At 55.7% G+C, this 18,392-nt stretch overlaps 1 protein-coding gene across 4 annotated transcripts in view; it reads left to right on the forward strand.

Annotated features, from left to right (window-relative positions):
• Positions 1-16,884, forward strand: part of KCNT1 (potassium sodium-activated channel subfamily T member 1) — a 79,214-nt gene extending 62,330 nt beyond the window's left edge. For 2 of the 4 annotated variants that reach the window (XM_058853857.1, XM_058853855.1), the window contains exons 14-32: positions 85-148; positions 465-573; positions 750-858; positions 1,787-1,936; positions 2,310-2,548; positions 4,438-4,654; positions 5,036-5,141; positions 5,221-5,393; positions 5,574-5,645; positions 5,914-6,048; positions 6,263-6,374; positions 6,665-6,766; positions 6,864-6,947; positions 7,279-7,407; positions 7,713-7,733; positions 8,571-8,874; positions 10,485-10,547; positions 13,024-13,108; positions 13,486-16,884. In XM_058853857.1, the coding sequence (XP_058709840.1) occupies positions 85-148; positions 465-573; positions 750-858; positions 1,787-1,936; positions 2,310-2,548; positions 4,438-4,654; positions 5,036-5,141; positions 5,221-5,393; positions 5,574-5,645; positions 5,914-6,048; positions 6,263-6,374; positions 6,665-6,766; positions 6,864-6,947; positions 7,279-7,407; positions 7,713-7,733; positions 8,571-8,874; positions 10,485-10,547; positions 13,024-13,108; positions 13,486-13,606 (2,395 nt within the window). In that variant the 3' untranslated portion in view covers positions 13,607-16,884. The remainder of the gene's footprint in view (positions 1-84; positions 149-464; positions 574-749; positions 859-1,786; positions 1,937-2,309; positions 2,549-4,437; positions 4,655-5,035; positions 5,142-5,220; positions 5,394-5,573; positions 5,646-5,913; positions 6,049-6,262; positions 6,375-6,664; positions 6,767-6,863; positions 6,948-7,278; positions 7,408-7,712; positions 7,734-8,570; positions 8,875-10,484; positions 10,548-13,023; positions 13,109-13,485) is intronic. The other 2 variants (XM_058853858.1, XM_058853856.1) reach the window with 2 other exon arrangements.
• Positions 16,885-18,392: the final 1,508 nt, after the last annotated feature.

Consider the following 18,392-nt stretch of genomic DNA (forward strand, 5'->3'; position numbering starts at 1 on the left):
AGGGATGTCACCCCAGCTGTGTCCCCGTGTGCCTTTGCTGGGTCTGGGGTGGCAATTCCCGGGGTCACCGCTCTCTCTTGGCAGGATGGACAATGGAGAAGCTTGCTTCATCCTCAGCAGCCGAAACGAGGTGGACAGAACAGCGGCGGTGAGTCCGGCCGGAGGGTGGGGATGGGCAGAAGGGATTGGGGTGGTGTTGATCTCAGCTGTGCCCAGCAAAGGAGGGTGCAGTGAAGGGGCTGGGCGCCATGGAGAGCCTGGGGGATGGCACAGAGGCACGCAGCCCCTGTGGGCTCACCTTTCTTCTGCTGGTTTCCCATCAGTGCTGAATTTCAGGGAGCAGCAGGAGGAGCCCTTGCTGTCTCCAGGGTGCCTGGGTGCTTTGCAGTTCATCCCAGCTGTAGAAGCCTTGGGGAAAACAAACCATCAACCAAGTAGCTCTTGTTGCTCTTGTCCCTGTCCAGGACCACCAGACCATCCTGAGGGCCTGGGCTGTCAAAGACTTTGCTCCAAATTGTCCTCTCTACGTTCAGATCTTAAAGCCAGAAAATAAATTTCATGTCAAGTTTGCTGGTGAGTTGGAGCAGCTGCACAGCAGCTCCTGGTCAGCTGAGAGCCCTCCTGGATCGGCAGGAGGAGGAAACACCCAGTGCCCAGCACCACCCCAAAATGACCACATTCCCAGGCACTGCCAGCCAGGGAACCCATCTGTCCCCCTCTCCTCCATGATGGTCCCCTCTGCCTTTCAGATCACGTTGTGTGTGAAGAGGAGTGCAAATACGCCATGCTGGCCCTGAACTGTGTGTGCCCTGCCACCTCCACCCTCATCACGCTGCTGGTGCACACCTCCCGTGGCCAGTGAGTGCCTCCCCTGCCCGTCCCTGCCCTCCCCTGCCCCTGCCTGAGCCGGGAGGGGCGGCAGAACTGAGGTCTCTGAGCTCAGGGGGAGGAGGGTGGGGGTCTGGGATGGTTCTGGGGAGCACAGCGGGATCTGTGGCCCCCACCCAGACCAAGAGCAAATGCCCATATTGGAAGGGGACCACACCAGTGCAGCTGGGCTGGGAAGTGCCAACTTTCCAAAGACTGGAGATAAAAATATCTTTGCATTGGCACAGTCCTGCTGGCAGGAAGGCGAATTCACAGCACAAGCAGCCCCAGAGCCGGCAGGGTTTTTCAGTGGGTATATATCCAGCATGGCTGGGAGGAGCTCTGCCAGCACAGGAGAGCAGTGCTGTGTGCCCTGCACATGGGCCAGTCAGAAATGGTAGAATTTTGGGTAAAGTGCCATCAAAACAGTTATGAAACATCCTTGCCAGATGCCTCTCGCCCCATGCTCGGAGCTGTTTGCCAACACTGGCTCTGACCCCTCCCTCTGCACTCTGCAGGAGCCCTCATTAACTAAACAGGCACTTAAAACCCAAAATGAAAACGAGCTCATCCTCGGCAGCACCGACAGCTCGTGGTGATGTGTCACTGTCATCTCCTGCTGTCAGGCTCCAGGGCAGCTCCAGACATTATTGGTGCCCTGCCCTGGCATCTGGCTGGAATTCTGGGATGTGTGCCAGCTCCAGGGGGTCCCATCCCAGCTCCAGGGGGTCCCATCCCAGCTCCAGGGGTCCCATCCCAGCTCCAGGGGGTCCCATCCCAGCTCCAGGGGTCCCATCCCAGTCTCAGTTTCCATCCCAGCTCCAGGGGTCCCATCCCAGCTCCAGGGGTCCCATCCCAGCTCCAGGGGTCCCATCCCAGCCCTGGTGGACCCCTCCTGATGCTGCTGCTGTGGTTGCAGGGAGGGCCAGGAGTCCCCGGAGCAGTGGCAGCGGATGTACGGGCGCTGCTCGGGCAATGAGGTCTATCACATCCGCATGGGAGACAGCAAATTCTTCATGGAGTACGAGGGGAAGAGCTTCACCTACGCTGCCTTCCACGCACACAAGAAGTGAGGGCTGGGGGTGATGGGCAGGGGGGATCTGCATCCCTGGGGGGTGATGGACAGGGGGATCTGCATCCCTGGGGGGTGATGGGCAGGGGATCTGCATGTCTGGGGGGTGATGGGCAGGGGATCTGCATGTCTGGGGGGTGATGGGCAGGGGGGATCTGCATCCCTGGGGGGTGATGGGCAGGGGGATCTGCATCCCTGGGGGGTGATGGACAGGGGATCTGCATGTCTGGGGGGTGATGGGCAGGGGATCTGCATGCCTGGGGGGCGGTGGGCAGGGGCTGCAGGGCACTCCGAGCTCCCTTGAGCAGGGACAGTGCCCCGGAGGGGTTTTTCTCCGGCTGGGAATGCCCAGCCCCTGCTCCCGGCACAGGTACGGTGTCTGCCTGATCGGCATCCGGAGGGAGGAGAACAAAAGCATCCTGCTGAACCCCGGCCCGAGGCACATCATGGCAGCGTCGGACACCTGCTTCTACATCAACATCACCAAGGAGGAGAACTCTGCCTTCATCTTCAAGCAGGAGGAGAAGCAGAAGAAGAAGGGCTTTGCGGGCAGAGGCAGCTACGACGGCCCCTCGCGCCTGCCCGTGCACAGCATCATCGCCAGCATGGGTGAGTCGGGGGCTCGGGGGGCAGCAGGAGCCTGCAGCTCCTGCTCCATCACCTTCCCCACCTTTGGGCTCTCTCCCTCCCCCACGCTGGGTTTTATTTTGTGTTTTGCACGCTCCTTGCCCCTCACCGCTGAAAACCGCTTTCCATCCTCTCTCCCAGTCGTCTCACCAGTAAAATACACATTTCCTTGCACCCTGGTGCTCTCAGCAAGCTCAAATATCCTTATTAAACCTCGTGATGTCCATTATCATTAAGGGTATTTGCATAAATGCCCCAAGTCTGGATTTAGCCTTCAATTATTTCCAAGGCTGGAAGGAGAAATGCCGCGGGGCACATCCTAAATCACGTTTACGAATCCCAAGCCGAGGAAGAGCGTAGCTTTCTCTGCAGTGAGCGGTGCATTTGTGCAAGTGAAAAATACCATGAGTCATTACTTCCCTCTTGTATCTGGGGAGAACAAGTTTTGGAGGAGCTGAGCCACACGAGCACATTATATTTCAGGCAAATAATTTATGTGTTTGTACTCCTGAGCAGCAATTTGCATAGATTATCCCCCAGCAAGCCGCAGAGCGCTTTGCTGAGCGGTGTTTGTCACAGCTCTCGTCACACGGCTCCTGCACAGAGAGACCTTTGGCAAAGGTGATGAGAGGGACAGGAACGCCAGGAGTGCCAGCAGGACAGGAGTTTGGCAAGGCCAATGCCTGGGCTCTGCTTCTTGGGATGCTCCATCAATGCCGTGGTGGAGTCGCCATCCCTGGGGGATTTAAATGATGTGTAGGTGTGGCATTTGGGAACGTGATTTAGTGGGGGAATGGTTGTGTTCAGTGATCTTAGAGGACTTTTCTAGCCTTAAGGATTCTGAGTTTCTAAGGGCTGGAGCTGATCAGGAGGGATGTGGGAGGTGGATGAGGGCATTGCTGCCTGCCTGCCTCGCCCTGGGGCTGTCCATGGGAGGGGCAGTGCCAGGGCAGATCCTGGCTGGTGAGGAGCTGTGGGCAGGGCTTAGGCTGCAGGGTTCTCATCTCAGAGACACGATGGGAACTCCTGCAGAGCTCGGTTTGGCAGCTCTGGCAGCAGCAGCTGGGTGAGTGGTTCAGGACAGAGCCCAGGGGAGGTGCTGCACACAGCAGTGCCCGGCTGGAGGTCACTGCTGGGGCTTTGCCTGCACTCCCTGTGCCCACAAATGGTTGAGCACTGTCCTGATGGGACACTTGTGGTCGGGTTCTTTTTCCCCTTGGACTGAAGATTGATGAGAGAGAGGCGGTTTTCTCTTGTTCAGACTTGGTTGTTTATTCTTCTTTTATCTACATTACATGGATACAAGGTACAAGGAGCTATGTGCACTAAGACAGAGAGGTGAAAAATGGCCAACAAAGATCTTCTTCAAGGTCTTTTATATGTCCATTTACCCAATTAATAAATGCCAAGTAAATTATTTTTCTTAGTGACCCAATGACCCAACACCTGTGTGATGCACTGTGGCACTCTCTATCCAATCACTTATTTCTACCCAAAAACCTCCAGAAGAAGAAGAAAGAAAGGAAAGAGACAACATCCTAAATCCTACATCTTGTCTTTTGTTTTCTAAACTAGTTTAAACCTTTAACTTTTTCACCCAGTGACTTAAGAAAGCTCTCTAATTTATACACTCACACTCCTAGTTTTTCTATTTAACTCTAACAGTTGTTTTCATGGTGTTATGTGAAATTCAGTGTTTTCTTGGATGTCAGAGCCAGGTATCAGAGATAAGGGCACACACTCTGTACCTCTGACTCCAACAGAGCACCAGCTGGGCTGTCTCCTCCCTGCACAGGGCTTGAGGACGGGGCTTTTCTGACATTTCCCCCCCTTAGAGCGTGTTTGCTGTGCTCCCTCCCCGCCGTGTCCAGGTACAGTGGCCATGGACCTGCAGAACACCGAGTGCCGCCCTGCCAACAGCAGCAAACTGGCGCTGCCGGCCGAGAACGGCTCGGGCACGCGCCGGCCCAGCATCGCCCCCGTCCTGGAGCTGGCTGACACCTCGTCCCTGCTGCCCTGTGACCTCCTCAGTGACCAGTCCGAGGATGAGATGACACAGTCGGACGAGGAGGGCTCGGCGGTTGTGGAGTGAGTCGCTCCCTCTCCATAGAGACCTTCTTTGTCCGGTTCATTCCGGTTGGATCCGGTTGCATCTGTGGTTGCACCCAGTTGGTTCCAGCTTCAGAGACACCGGGACCATGGCACAGGGCAGGCTGTGGTGCCTGGGGGTGCTCAGACTCAGCCCCTCTTGGCTTTTCCGTGAGCGGTCTGTCCCTGCAGCTTTACTCATGGGCCATTGCATAGCAAAAACTACTCCTAAATATGTGTATTCAGGGAATTCCCAGCTGCTGCAGCAGAGTTTTGCACAGCCTTTGCCAGCATTGCTGTTGAAGGTTTTCCCCAGCATCTGAGTGCTGGATAAATGGAAATCTCTCCCCGTGTCCTCACACAGATTTCTCTCTGCTGCAGGTACGTGAAGGGCTACCCCCCAAACTCGCCCTACATCGGGAGCTCCCCGACCCTGTGCCACCTTCTGCCCGAGAAAGCCCCGTTCTGCTGCCTGAGGCTGGACAAGGTGTGGAGGGGCTGTGGGGGCTGCCTGGGGCTGAACCCCCCAGGATGTGTCCACTGACACGTCCATGTCCCACACACAGGGCTGCAAACACAACAGCTTCGAGGACGCCAAAGCCTACGGGTTCAAGAACAAACTGATCATCGTTTCTGCAGAGACAGCTGGCAACGGCCTCTACAACTTCATCGTCCCGCTGCGGGCGTACTACCGCTCCCGCAAGGAGCTCAACCCCATCGTGCTGCTGCTGGACAACAAGCAAGTACTTTTCCACGGGTCTTCTCCCTCACACAGAGCCCTCCCTGCCTTTCCATCTCGTGCTGCGGGATGGGAGGGATCAGCGGGGCCACCGTTGGCTACCTTGGCCCTGGGGTTTTGTGTCTGTCCTTGCCGCTCGGATGTGCTGAACCACCTCACTCTCTGTGGCTCTCCCCCCAGGCCTGAGCACCACTTTCTGGAGGCCATCTGCTGTTTCCCCATGGTTTACTACATGGAGGGCACCATTGACAAGTAGGTGTTTCCACGTGTGGCTGTTGTGCCTGAGCTGTTGCATTTACCCCAGCCCAGACTTTTCAGTCACCCCGTGAGAAGCCCCAGGGTCGGTAGCATAGAGCTGAGCCCACCTTGGGCTTCTCGGGTTGTCAGCCCCTCCCTGGGAGACGGGAGCAGGTGAAGAGCAGGCTGGGAGCAGCCTGGGCTCGCCGTGGAACCCCTGTGCTGCTTCCCTGTGTCGTTTCCAAGGGCTGACCCTGCGCTCTTCTCTTTGGGAACTGCCCAGCCTGGACAGTTTGCTGCAGTGTGGCATCATCTACGCTGACAACCTGGTGGTGGTGGACAAGGAGAGCACCATGAGTGCTGAGGAGGACTACATGGCCGATGCCAAGACGATTGTCAACGTCCAGACCATGTTCAGGTGAGGGCTGACCACTGCTGGGGACGACACCAGGAATGGTGCCGGTGCCTGGGGTGGTGGCTATGGACAGCGGGACACATCTGGGGTTGGGACTGCTGGAGGAAGCAGCATGCAATCAGCTGTTTCTGACCTCAGACAGGACAGGAATGACTGTGGTTTTCCTCAGGCTTTAAATCCTCTGAGCTGCAGGACAACAGATCTCTTTCCATTGCAGGCTCTTCCCCAGCCTCAGCATTATCACAGAGCTGACCCACCCCTCCAACATGAGATTCATGCAGTTCAGAGCAAAGGACAGTTACTCTCTGGCCCTTTCCAAGCTAGAAAAGGTAAGAGGAGGTCATTCCCTGCACGGGGGCTTGGGAAGGCAATACTGACAGTGACTGACTGCATTTGAGCTCCTCGAAGTCCTGTGCTTTTCCCATGTCCAGAAAACCCAATCATGTCTCACACATTTCCATGGAGAAAAAAAAAAATCCTCTTTTTCTACAGTGCAAAAATGCTGCCCTTGTTTCCTCCTGCCACACCCACCAGAAACATTACACCTGTGCACTCCCATTGCCATGAGTCCTCTAAGTTTCTGTGCAGTCTGAGCTCAAAATTCCCCTTCTTCTTGCAGAGAGAGCGAGAGAATGGCTCCAACCTGGCCTTCATGTTCCGGCTGCCCTTCGCGGCCGGGAGGGTCTTCAGCATCAGCATGTTGGACACACTGCTCTACCAGGTGAGATGGAGCCCTGCAGCTGTGGCTTCCCCTCTGCAGCCCCCAGGGAATATCTGAGCAAGCCTTTCCCTGGTTTCCTGCCCAAATGTCTCCCCAGTCGTTCGTCAAGGATTACATGATCACCATCACTCGGCTGCTGCTGGGCCTCGACACCACGCCGGGCTCCGGGTACCTCTGTGCGGTACGTGCCGAGTCCCCTTGGGCTGAAACCATCAGGCCGGGCTGTCCTGGCTCTGGTGGCATCTGTCACCCTGTGCAGGGGGTGGGGGTTCCCCTCTTCTGCAGGACTGGGGTTGGGGAGCAGCATTGCCAGGTCATTGTTCCCCTCCATTTTGGGGAACCTCAGTGCTACAAAAACCCCCAGAGCTGCCAAGGACCAAACCCTCAGTTTTGAAGGCAGAGGTCAGAAATTGCCCCTGGTTTTCTTGTGGAGTCCAGGTCACTTTTGGGATGGTTGTGGAGGAGCAGCCCGAGGTGCATGTGGGGGTTCACGTTTGTCCTCTGTTCCTCAGATGAAGATCACCGAGGATGACCTGTGGATCCGGACGTACGGGCGCCTCTTCCAGAAGCTCTGCTCCTCCAGTGCCGAGATTCCCATCGGCATCTACAGGACGGAGTCGCACATGTTCGCAACCTCCGAGGTGGGGGCACGGTGGGGCATGGGCTGGGAAGGGGCTGCTGCTGGTCCCAGCCAAGGTGGGGTCCAGGAGGCTGCTGGTCCCTGGGACACCTCGGACCTGGGTGGGGAGCTGAGAGCAAGGGAAGGGGAATTTTTGTGTTTACTTGGTTTAGTGTGGCTGTTCTGGTTCCCCAGCTGGATCTGCTGGGTCAGGGTCAGTGCCCATCTCTGGATGTTCTGGGTGCCTTGGGGAGCAGGGTGGGCACAGCAGGGCTGCCCCTTTGCTGAACTGACTCTTGGTTTTCCCTTCCTTCTCCCCTGCTGCAGCCCCACGACATCAGAGCGCAGGTGAGCGCCGCTGGTCTCCAGCCTCGGGCACTGCCTCCCTGTCCCTCTGCCCTGGAGCTGATCCCTGGGTGGCTCTGGCCACTGAGAGCCACCCTGTGCCTTGTGCCAGCCCTCAGCCCCAGTGCCAGCACAGCCCTGCCCGTCCCCATGGAAGGAAGATATTGACTGAGCCTCAGCGCTCTGGGAAAAGCAATCAGTGCCCTGATGTAATTAACTGGGATAAAGAGCAAGGGAGGGATCCCTCCTAAATACCTTCAGTTTTCAACTTGTAAGGAAGCAGTGACAGGGAGCTGAAAGTTGACATTTAATTAAATGCAACCCAGCTCCCTGAGATGCCTTAAAAGGCTTTACTGATAAATTCCTGCTCAGCAGTGGGGATTGCTGGGTCAGATGTGTGGCAGCACAGATGCTGTAAGAGAGGAGAGAGGGGGATCAGGGCATGGCTGTTCCTTGGGCAGATATTCCAGGGGTGATCCTGTGTGAGGTGTCAGGTGCCCACAAGACTCCCCTCTGCACTGCTTATCCAAGGGGAGCTGTGGCTGCCCCATCCCTGGCAGTTCCAGGCCAGGTTGGACAGGACTTGGAGCAACCTGGCCTGGTGGAAAGTGCTTGCCCACGGCAAGGAGTGGAACAAGATGAGCTTTACTCTCCTTCCAATGCAAACCCCTCTGGCATTCTGTGAGATCTGTGGTTCGGGCAGTGCAGAGGTGAAGTGCTGGGAGAGCCCATTTGGGTCAGAGGAAGGACCCCACCCCGTGGGAGAGATCCCACCCTGCCAGCCACCGGCCAAACCCTTCTTGGCCACCCCCCATCCCGCGTGACCTGCTGGGCTTCCAGTCACAGATCTCAATCAATGTTGAGGACTGCGAGGACACGAAGGACGTCAAGGAGCACTGGGGCATCAAGACGAGCCACCACAGGAACTCGTGTTCCAGCGACCAGTCGGAGCACCCGCTGCTGAGGCGCAAGAGCATGCAGTGGGCACGGCGGCTGAGCAGGAAGGGCAACAAGCACTCCAGCAAGACGGCCGAGTGGATCAGCCAGCAGCGCCTCAGCCTGTACCGGCGCTCCGAGCGCCAGGAGCTGTCCGAGCTGGTCAAAAACCGTATGAAGCACCTGGGCTTGCCCACCACCGGCTACGGTAAGTGCCGTTCGGCCGAGCTGCTCTGCGGTGGTGCCTCCCGCCCGCGGGCTCCTCAGGTAACCCTGCGCCAAGCCCGACCCCTGAGCCAGCCTAACCCCACGCCCGGCCTAACCCCACGCCCGGCCTAACCCCATGCCCAGCTTAGCGCCGTGCCGAGCCCGTCCCCGCGGGCGCCGCCGGGCGTGCTCCGAGCGCCGCCTCATTCCCCGGCTTGCTTGTGCTTGTGCAGACCAGCGGCTCCAGGCTGGGGTCCCGCCACGCAGACCCCCCTCCCCTGCCAGCCCCCCATCTCTGGGCTCTGGGATGGCTCCAGGCAGGAGTTGGCAGTGGCACGGTGACTCCTCGTGCCCGCCGCAGGACCCAGTGTCCCCACGCAGCCTTGGCACACGAGGCCCCGTTTGTCCCCCGCTTTCCGGCCATGCAGAGATGGTGCCTCAGGACAACCCCACCCCAGGTCAGCACAACCCGAGAGCCCCCGAAGTGTGGCAGGGAGAGGCCAAACCCCGTCAGCTGGCGCAGCCCCCTTTTGTTATAGACTTTAATCGGCCGTAAACTCTTCCGTGGAAAACCTTTCGGTAGCTGCAGGGCTGAGTTGCTTCATTGCGTGTGACGCCGGTGTGTGGCTGTGACAGCCACAGCGCTCAGGGTCCCTCTGTGCAGCCGCATCTCTCGTGAAGCTTCTGAGCTGCCCGTCGGTGCTGGCATCTGTGTCCCTCTGGACAGCTCCCACCCCTTGGTTATGACAAAATCTGTAGCCCACAGGTCCCTTTGTTTGGTTGGTTTGGTTTGGTTTTCTTTTATTTTTTTTTTTTCCTTTCTTTCTTTGAAACCATCCTGTGCTGCTGCTTGTTTGCTCCATCCTCCAAGAGTGTCCGTCCACCCCGTGCCGGCCCCTGCCCACACTCAGGCTGGCAATGAGCCCCAGCTGGGATGGGAACTGAGTTTTGGGGGTGGGATTCCTCCTTTCCCATCTTGGCTTTAGGCACGGGGAAGAGGAGGAGAAAATGTCCAGAAGTGCAGAGCAGGAGGGGTTTGGAGGGGGGCCCGGGGTGGTTGTGGGCACTGCCAGGGTCCCCAGGGAGCGAGGAAGGAGAGCCAGCTTGTGGTGGGATGCAGCGAGGGCAGGGACTGCCAGGCAGGGGCTTGCAGGGTGCATCCCCCCTCTCTGTTTTCCCCCACATTCCCGGTCCCAGAAGTTTCTGTTGTAGCTCCAGGGGGGCAGCCTGGCCTCGGTGAGGCTTGGGGCACAGCTTGGGGTCAGGTCAGGGCTGGCATCTTTGTCCTGGCCCATCTGGCAAATTTTGGGGAGCTCTGGCAGGAGAGGGGACAGTGGGGGGTACGGGACAGGGACACTGGGCACAGTGTGGGGACCAGCAGCTCCTTGGGCATCCCGTGCTGCTGGGACTGTGTGTTGTCACCACGTGTCACCGTCAGTGTCTGGACACCCATGGAAAAACTTTGCTCTGCCTTCTGCCCCTTTCCTTTTTCTTTTGCTCACGTTATCGCTGCAGCGCAGGAGCTCGTCTCTGATATTTGCCGAACCATGGCTTGCTGACCTCTCTCTCTCTCTCTGTTTATGTCTGTGCCTTTCCCTGTATGTTCTGTAGAGGATGTAGCAAATTTAACAGCCAGTGATGTGATGAATCGGGTAAACCTGGGATATTTGCAAGGTAATTCCCTTTCCCTGGGAGTCCCGCGTGACTCATGGCGTGCAGCGTACAACAAGATCATGCCAGCTAAGCCCAAACCTCACCCTTGCCAGTTTTCACCTTAGATCCCCGAGCTTTCAGCACTAATTTGTTGGGTGGCATTGGAAAACCGGTCAGTGTCCTGTGGCGTTGGTGCAAATGTAGGGCTCTGCCTAATCAGGGAGACAGAAACCTCAGGGACCCTTTTTTAGCTGCATTCCTACAGGGAAATCACAGCCCTTGGCTTTCATTAACAAAACCCTCCCTCCATGGTTCTGTAAGGTGGCTTTGGGCTGTACAGCCAGCAACAACTTGAGGAGGGGACAAGGAGGGGGACAAGTGCACCAGAGCTGCCTGTGCATGTTGTGATGAGATGCTGGAGCTCCTGCTGGGTCAGCCACAGCCCAGGGCAAGGCACTGCTTTAAAAATCCCTTTGCACCCCTTGGTTTGCCTCCCTGGACCCCTCTCCAGCATCAGAAGACCCCATTTTCTGACGGGGTCTGGGCTCAGCCCGAGGCAGCAACGGCAGCCACAGGGGCCACTGGTGCTGCGGCTGCCCCGGGCACCCTGTGGGGCTCTGTGGGACCTGCCAGGGTTTCCCATCTTTTTTTCACCTTTTCACCACGGTGGAACAAGCCCTGGAAAGGCTCCTTTTTGCTGCAGCAGCCCCAAGGTTACCAATGGCCCATCCCAGCTTCATTTTTGGCTTCACTAGCCCAGGCTTAAGGTGAAACGTTGGCATTTTCCTTCAAAGTGTGTCCTCCATCAGACAGGCAGCCCCAGCTGGGGCTCATGGAAGCCCCAGGCCAGCAGAGTATATTGCCAGGGCGGTGGAGGTGCAGCAATATACTCGGTGTGCAGGGCTGCTTGGGGTCAGGAAACTTCCATGGGGCAGGGAAAGCTGCCCAGAGCCAGAGCCCGTCCCCACCTCCTGTCACGTCAAACCCCGTGTGTCCCGTCGGGTCCCAGGGTCTGTGTGCCACCCCTGCCCCAGCATTGCCACCCCATCCCTGTCTCCCTGTAAGGCTCACACTGGGATGGCCAAAACTCCCCGGTGGCTCCGGGACCCTGGCACAGGCTGGGGGTCCCAGGCAGCATCACCCCGAGGGTCCCCCCGGCTCTGCGGCACCTCCTGTGCTCCCAGGGCTGCCAGGGATGTGTCTGGGCAGCGAAACAAAGCTCTGGCGTCCCCCTGCAAGCACCGCTGGCCCCGGGGATGCCCCTGGGCTCAGCCGGGGATGCCCTGGCAGAGGCAGCTCGGGAGGAAGCTGCTCGCACTCCTGTGCCGGGTGCCTGTGCTGCTGGAGCTGCAGCTGGGGGCTGGAGAGAAGCAGTTTCACCCCGTGCCGGGGTGATGTGCACCCGCTGTCATTGCTGTGGCAGGAGACCCTGGCTGTGCCCACCGTGGGGCAGGGCAGCCTCTGGCTGGGGGATCCCCCAGGCCAGGCAGGGGGGGACAGCAGGGACGGGATGCTGGGAGCAGCAGGACAGGCCACGGGGAGCGGCCCCAGCCTGGAGTTAATCCCATCCCAGTGGCCGGGTCCTGCTCCTGCTGCCCCCAAAGCAGCTCCATTTGCTCCTCAGAGGGGCCTTTCCAAGAGCCTGGAGAGGTGTCCCAGTGACAAGCCTTGCAGCGAGCTGGTGTCCCGCCGTGCTCCTCATGCTGCCCCGGTGTCCGTCTGTCCGTCCCCTCTCCGCCCTGTCCATCCACACCCCATCAGCCCGTCTGGAAATGGTGTCACCTGTGGCAGCTTCCACCCCTCCCCGGCGCCCGCAGCCTCGCACCCCCATCCATTTCACCATGATCTTGTTCTTGGCTATTTCGGGAAGCACAGGGGCCCCCCCGTCACCGAGACCCCCCGTTCGCCCCCGTGGCTGCTGCTCTTGGTGGCCCTGAGCCCCCCCCGGGAGGTCACTGAGGTTCAGAGCCATCCCCAAAACGGCATCGACGGCTCTGAACCTCCATGGAGGCGATTTCCCCCGGGCAGGGAAAAGCAGCAATCCGTGGATTAACCCCGTGCCTGGATGATGCTAAATTGAGTAACTGGAGGGGAGAGGGGGGCAGAGCGTCGGGGCGGCCCCGGGGGGGTTCAGCTGCCCTGAGCCAGTGGTTGGACTGGTGCTGTACCTGACACAGCAGGACTAACCTGTTCCCTCTTTTGCACTGAAACAAGGTAAGACAACTCACTTTATTCTGGGGGGGGAGTGGGTGCTTTGAAGAGTTACCTGTGCCAGTCCCCCGGGCCGTGCTGTGGTGGGGGAGAGCCTGGGGAGTGAGGAGGGAGGTGGCAGTGACGCTCTTGGTGCCCTCCCGGTGGCAGTGACATTGCCCGCGGCTTCTCCTGCTGAAGGGACCCATTTCCCTGTGGGAGTGAGAGCCAGGATGGGATCTGTCACCTCGCCTGGGGTGTCTGTGGGGGTGTCCCTCCCTCACCAGCCCTGTCCCTCCTCTTGCAGATGAGATGAACGACCACCAGAACACCTTGTCCTACGTCCTGATCAACCCCCCCCCGGACACGCGGCTGGAGCTCAATGACATCGTGTAGGTGTTACCTCCCCCCGGTGCCCCCATCCCATTGTTTCCCATCATTTCTCACAAAAGCCCTCGGGTTTTGCCTCTTTCCCAGGCCATTCCCCCTCCCTGTGTTCCTGAGCAGCTCCCAAACCTCCCCAGCCCCGTCCCAGCTCCCATGGGCGGCGTGGAATTTTCCTTTGGCCTTGGCCACTGAGCAGCCGAGGAATAACTCCCGATCATTTATTATATTCTTTCATGGCATTTACACGGACACCTCTTGTTATTTAACACCTCTCATTCAAACAACCGCCGTGCTCTGCAGACAGCACAGACACCCCTGCGTGTCCCGGCCTCAGTTCCGGGGGGTTCCAGCAGCGTGACCAGGCTGTGTTTGTGTCCCGCAGGTACCTGATCCGCTCCGACCCTCTGGCACACGTGGCCAACGACGGCCACAGCCGCAAGAGCAGCTGCAGCAACAAGCTGGGCTCCGGGAACCCCGAAACGCGCGACGAGACCCAGCTGTGAGCAGCCCCCGAGCCCCGGGCGAGCGCTCCGGGAGCGCCGGGGGAGGAGAGGACGGCGCAGCCCCAGGGGAAGGCGGTGCTGCCCGCGGGGCCCCGGAGAAAGGCGATGCCCAGCCTGGCCCCGGGCCCGGGAGGGATGCCCGGAGCCCCGGGAGCGGCGGCACAGCCGGACTCACCCACAGCCGCTGGCCGTGCGCCCCGGGGATTTTAACTTTTTATACCGATACCGCAACTAGTGAGAAAGTCTTCGCTGGTGCTGGTGGGACGTGGCTGAGCCCAGACGCCGATGACCCTGGGGGAGCGGGGCTGTGGTTGGTGCCGCCCCGGACGGTGCAGGTTGGTTGTTTTTATGGGGCTGGTAAAGATGAGAGTAAAACTGCACCGAAACCCTGCTCCTCTTCCTCCTCCTCCTCCTCCTTCACCAGGTGTCCCCCAGGGCACCCAAACTTCTGCTCTCTCACCCAACTCATCTTCTTCATGCTGGGTTTCTGTTCTGGGTGGCCACGCTGGGTGCTGGGGAAGGACTCTGGTGGCCGTGTGACAGCAGGATGAGGGGACCGAGGGGACAGCGGGACCGAGGGGACAGCGGGACAGAGGGGACAGCGGGACAGAGGGGACAGTGAGCTGCAGCCCCCACGGTGCCATGGCAGGGGCTGCTCTGCCCCCAGCACCTCCTGGCATCTCACAAACCAAACCACGCCAAGCCCAGGGGACCGAGCGCTGGGCCAGCTCTGTGGCAGTGCCCCCGAGCCCTGGGTTTGTGTTTGTGTCCCCTGTGCTGTCGCTGTCGCTGAGCTGCCTGGGGGATTCGGGCGTGCTTGGGCTGGGCACACACCTGCATGTGCTGCTTTGGTGTCTCCACTCCGGCCAGGGCAGTCTGGGCTCCAAGCCCTGCCTGTCCTGGCCAGGACCTGCTGTCCCTCCCCTCCCCACGGCTCGGTCACAGCGTTAAGGCAGCGGGTTCTGCCTGTCCCCCCCTGTCCCCCCCTGTCCCCCAGGGCCCCCTGGCAGCTCCAGCCAGCCCTGACTCTGTACCCCCTGTCCCCCTGTGGCAGAGGTGCACAAACCCCCAAACCTGGCACCACCACCCGATGTGTTCTCCATCTACTTTTGCACATTCTACAACATCATTGTGGAAAGGGTTTGTTTGACTGCCAAGTGAATAACTGAGTCCTTAACTTTCTATGTTCATATCTTACAATTGCAATGTGATTTTTGTTTGTTCTGTTTTTTAGCAAGGAGCTTGTAAAGCACAACATGGCCATGAAATCCCATCAGCTTCCCAGCTGAATGGTTTATTGCCATTAACATTCACTGCCCCAATACACCCCCAATCAATGTTTACAAAGAAAACAAACAAAGAAAAACCAAGCCAAAACCTGTTAAAATGTGTTTTAAAGAGCTGGGGAGATGCCCCAGCCTATGGGGATGTGCTGCCCATCCTGCCCATGGCCCAGAGGGAGAACAGAGATGCCCAGGGTAGGAGCAGTGCCAAGGCTGGTGTCTCCTCGAGAGGGTGTTGAGAGAGACCTGCTGTGCCTGGATGAGGTTTAGGGTCCATCTTTGATTTTTTTTATTGTTGTTTTATCCTGAAGTGCCAGGCAGGAGCCCCTGAGAGGTGGTGGCACATCCCAGGCTCAGAGAGGTACCACAGGTGCACCCCTCCCACCCCGCTCAGCTGTGGGCACAAACAGAACCGTCTTTAAAGCTTTTTGGGGTTGTTTTGATGGATTTTTAATGATTAGTTTTGTTTGGATAAGGCAGGCACATGTTTTATTTATTTCTTTTTGTAGTTTCACATGCCAAATCTGTCATTTCAAACAGAAAAAGAAGCTGTAAGGGAAAGAAGTGGGTGTGGTTGAAGTACAAAAGGACACGTGGGCTCTGTGTTAACTTGAAGCCTCAGGATGCTCAGATCATGGAGCGTTGATGTATTTTAAGTGTCTGCATTTAATATGGATCATTTTCCAAACCCCACTTCCCTTCCAAGGGAGAGTGGAACAAAGCAGTATTACAGGTTAAAAAAACCAAACCAGCAAACAAACAAAAGCCCAGACCCCAAATAAAGGTGTGATTATTTGCTTTTATTTACTGAGAACATACAATTTTTATGGTTTTTTTGTTTGTTTGGCTGTGAGCTGTGTGTGAGAGCACAGGGAAGCGAGCGCAGCTCCTCAGGTCAACCCTCCCATGGCAAAAAAAAAAGAAATTTCTTTTAAAAACCCTTAATTTACTTAAAATTTCACCCCTAGCCCTGAGCAGCCAGGTCAGCTGTGTGGCCAAATCCAGGCTCTGTGGTCCAGAGGCTCCACTGGCCGTGGTGTTGGGTCCCTCCTTCCTCAGCGGGCACACACAGCTCCCTTAAACCGAGGAGAAAATGATCCCAAGAGGAAACCACACCCCAAAAGGACTGAAGCCTCTGTGTGGTTTGTGATATTATCCAAATGCCCTCGATATTCCTGTATTTGATGCTTCTGTTTGTCCAGTGTACAAAATCCCTGCATTTGAAGCGGAAGCTCCGTGTACAAACCCTCGGCGTTCCTCCTCTGGTGTAAATTTCCAGCCTCCCTTCCCATGGGATGGGGAAAACCCTGTAAATACTCACCTGTGGGCAATGCAAGTCTGAGAACCAAGGGTTCATTTTTCTAATTCCTTAGCCTCAGTTACAATACTAATGTAAAAACAAAAGCAGTTTATTTTTCTAATGGTCCTGGAAAGGTCGATGCAGCGACAGAGTCGCTGCAAGGGCCCGCGGGGAGAGGGGCACAAGGAGCTTCCGTGGGAAGAGGAGAATGGTTATTGCTTCCAAGCATGGAAAAATCCCATTTTCTGGAGGAAATAGTTGTGTTGCAAGGCAGAGACCTGGCAGGCCCTGGGGGATGCAGAAACGAGGACATTTTGGGATATTTTGGGGTTTTCCAGCAACGGCTCCGGCGCATGTTCCGTGTCCACTAACGGTTTGATACGCTCAGTATGGACTAAATCCACATATCCTGCATTAAACTCAACTACTCAAACCAATGTTATGAGTATATTTATTTCCTGTTATCCCCCTTTTTATTTAACCTCTATAGAACAGGACATTTTTATTCCAAGCTCAGCTCCTGCATGGATTTTTATCAGCAACAGCAACTCCCGTCTTTCCTCTCGGAGACCGAATTCCGGGAGCTGCTCTGCTGGGATGCAGCCAGCCAAGGGGAGAGGGTTTTGTACAATTCTTGTGAAGATGCTTCACATTTCTGTAAAGATAAATGAAAATAAAAGAGCTGCATGCAGCAACAGGAGACACTGCTGTCTGATTTTTCTTTTTTTCTGGGAGTCTGTTTTACAATCCCTGGGAAGGTGTGGTTTAAGCTCTTCCCAACTTTTAACGTTTTAATTTCATTTTCAAGCTCTTTGTGCACACCAGGCACAAAGGGTTTGGTGTGGTAGAAGAGCTTTTAAAGATTATTTAATTTATTTATTAAATCCTAATTTCTGTGATTTAATAAATGCATTAAATCTTGTAGGAATTTAAGGGTGTTTTTTTAAATGATGTTTAGCCAAGTTCATGTTCTTCTACCTCCCAACACTTCAAAATTTGTCACTGGCTCCAAAGTTTCCAAGATTATTAGGAAAGGTCCCAACATTTCTAGAGCATGCTATGCTCACACAAAGGTTTTAGCTTGGACATCAAATGCAGGTAAGCAAAGATTGTTTTTATTCAGAATTTTAGGCAAATACTGTAAAAAATCTATTTATTTAAAATCACACAGAAGGACACAAGCAATATCCCTTAAATAGGAAGATAATTCTGGGCTGAACATGCACAGGAGGAAGTTGGAAGTAAAAGGGCACCAGGAAGCCAAGTCCCTGCTAAATTACTTTTTAATTATTGGCTTTAAACCAGACAAATCTGTACAAGGAGAACAAAATCCTCTTGATCTTCCAGGACATCCGAATTGCAATGATTACACCCAAAAGAAGGGAATTTTAACACACCAAGAGCAGCTCTCACTGAATAAAAACCCATCCAAGGCTGCAGAAAAGGATTTAATGCTCTGTACAAGGGCATTTCAGCACTTCCCAGCAGTGGATTCTTCACTTTTTCCTCCTTTTCCACCTTCCACAGCAGCAGACACAGAAAAGAAGAGGAAATAGTTCTGCAAAATGAACCAAAATTCATTCAAATATTTGCCCCAGTTGAGGAAAATCAGCTTCTAACACTGAAAATCCCTTGTAGCAGAGAAAAAAAAATCTAGAACACTGAAATATACATTAAAAATAATGGGGTTAGTGTGGCTGGGAAACAAAAAGGAAACCAAATCTGGGAAGGATTTTTAAATTTTGCTGTAAATTCAGTTTTTATGGTTATTCCCTGGAAGACAGAGTCAAAAGAAAGAGGTTTTCCTTTGCTAATATTTCCAGGTAATGCCACAATAATTTGGGGAGGTTTATGGGCTTCAAACCATTCTTTCAAGTGCCTCATTTGAATTTTAACAAATGCTGGATATTGAATATTTCATCATCCCTGCTGCACACACTTCCCCAGAGGTTTTCTTTTCCCCCCACTACAATAAATGTGTTATTTCTGCACAAGTTCAGAGGGATGGATCAGGAAACTCTGACAGGATTTCAGCACCAAGATAAAAGTGAATTTCTATTTAGCACAGACAAGCAAATTAAATCCACCCTGTAATTTTTGCAACAGGAATGTGCTCGTGCTCAGCACAGGCTGGAGAAGGAAGGGACATAAAATTCCAGTTCTGGAATGGCATTTTCTTTAAAATCTGGATTAATTTTTTCAA

Source organism: Poecile atricapillus, chromosome 20, assembly GCF_030490865.1.
Source record: "Poecile atricapillus isolate bPoeAtr1 chromosome 20, bPoeAtr1.hap1, whole genome shotgun sequence".
NCBI classification, from domain to species: Eukaryota; Metazoa; Chordata; class Aves; order Passeriformes; family Paridae; genus Poecile; species Poecile atricapillus.